This window comes from Mustela putorius, unplaced genomic scaffold (genome assembly GCF_011764305.1).
Source record: "Mustela putorius furo isolate JIRA1106 unplaced genomic scaffold, ASM1176430v1.1 tig00000238_pilon_pilon_pilon, whole genome shotgun sequence".
Classification (NCBI taxonomy): domain Eukaryota; kingdom Metazoa; phylum Chordata; class Mammalia; order Carnivora; family Mustelidae; genus Mustela; species Mustela putorius.
The window spans coordinates 288424-290425 of NW_025421324.1; the positions used below are offsets into that span (position 1 = coordinate 288424).

Genomic DNA, 2002 nt, shown 5'->3' on the forward strand with positions numbered 1-2002 from the left:
TTGGTTCTTTCCACAGTTTGGCAACTGTGGCCATTGCTGCTATAAACATTGGGGTACAGATGGCCCTTCTTTTCACTACATCTGTATCTTTGGGGTAAATACCTAGGAGTGCAATGGCAGGGTCATAGGGAAGTTCTATTTTTAATTTCTTGAGGAATCTCCACACTGTTCTCCAAAGAGGCTGCACCAACTTGCATCACCAACAGTGGAAGAGGGTTCCTCTTTCTCCACATCCTCTCCAACACATGTTGTTTCCTGTCTTGCTAACTCCATTCCTTAGCTCAGATCCAAACATCAGCTATCCAGTCCTCCACATTTACGGGGTTTCCTCCTACATAGCATCTCCTTAATTTTTCAGGTCTGCTTTGCAAGTATCATTTCCCTGAACCATCCATCTCACTCTCAGTCCTGTGATATTTTACACATGTGCATACACACACACACACACACATTCTTGTTTATGCTTTATATCCTGATTAACAGACACAAATAATAATAAATATTTGCCATGTGCAGGTTCTTCCTTAAAGAATGAAGGGAAGAAAGATGGGAGACATGCAGGAATTTGCTGTATTTGGAAATGTTCTACATGACTTTCTATGTAGGTCAGACAAATACTTTGAAGTGAGAGTGTCTTTTTAACTGTGCCTCATATCACCTTTCTAGGTTTCCTCTGCTATATTATGGAATTAAAGAATGGATTTTCCGTTTCTCCAGAAAATAGGCAACATGCTATGAAAGACGCCAGGGTCTCTCTCTGGAAACAAGAAAAGTCCTGCAAGAAATGTGTCTATAACCAACTCCCAGCGATATGCTGTGTTCCAACAATACACAGTTCCACCCTCCCTCCTTCCTTCTGGTGGGGATTCCAGGGCTAGAAGATGTGCACCTCTGGATTGGCTTCCCCTTCTTTGCAGTGTATCTGATAGCGCTCCTAGGGAACATCACTATCCTATTTGTGATCCAGACTGAACACAGCCTCCACCAACCCATGTTTTATTTCCTGGCCATGTTGGCCTGCACTGACATTGGCCTCTCCACAGCCACCATCCCCAAGATGCTGGGAATTTTCTGGTTCAATCTCAGGGAGATTGGGTTTGGTGCTTGCATCACACAGATGTACACTATCCATGTATGTACTGGCCTGGAGTCTGTGGTGCTGACGGTCATGGCTATAGATCGCTATATTGCCATTTGCAACCCCCTGAGATATAGCATGATCCTCACCAGTAAGGTGATAGCTATTTTGAGCATAGTCATCATAGTCAGGACCTTGGTGTTTGTGACTCCATTCATATTTCTCATCCTGAGATTGCCTTTCTGTGGTGTCCGGGTTATCCTGCACACCTATTGTGAACACATGGGCTTGGCAAAGTTGGCTTGTGCTAATATTAGGGTCAATATTGTCTATGGCTTGATTGCTTTTTCAGTAGGATACATTGATCTTTCTGTGATTGGGTTCTCCTACGTCCAAATCCTCCGAGCAGTCTTCCACCTCCACTCCTGGGATGCCCTGCTCAAGGCACTCAGCACATGTGGCTCCCATGTCTGTGTCATGTTAGCTTTCTACCTACCAGCCCTCTTCTCCTTCATGACACACTGCTTCGGCCACAACATCCCTCATTACATCCACATTCTTCTGGCCAACCTGTACGTGGTTGTTCCCCCTGCTCTTAACCCTGTTATCTATGGGGTCAGGACAAAACAGATAAGAGAACGTGTACTAAGGATGCTTAACCCTAAAGGCTATTGACATTTTGCCCCAGGAGAATTTTCTACGACAGTTAAGGGAAATAATAATAAGATCAAAGCAGAAGTAAACAGTGGAAATATTTTTGTAAAACTCCAGCACTCCCACACAGGCCAATCACACTGTACTTCCCCCATTTCTCCTATTTGTACACCTACTGGAAGGCATAGTTCAAAGCTTCTAAAACTCTCTCTACTTTGCCACAAAAAGAATACAAAACAAAACATAATACTCACATTTAAACCACAGTGA

At 43.7% G+C, this 2002-nt stretch overlaps 1 protein-coding gene across 1 annotated transcript; it reads left to right on the plus strand.

Moving 5' to 3' along the window:
* The first annotated feature begins 811 nt into the window (after positions 1-811).
* LOC101687143 (olfactory receptor 52E5) lies at positions 812-1753 on the plus strand. Its single transcript, XM_004779039.1, has one exon. The coding sequence runs from the start codon at positions 812-814 to the stop codon at positions 1751-1753; it is 942 nt and encodes a 313-aa protein (XP_004779096.1).
* The last annotated feature ends 249 nt before the right edge of the window (positions 1754-2002 follow it).

Excerpts from the sequence above, each read along its gene's own strand:
- LOC101687143 (XM_004779039.1), top strand. The coding sequence starts at position 812 with ATGCTGTGTTCCAACAATACACAGTTCCACCCTCCCTCCTTCCTTCTG.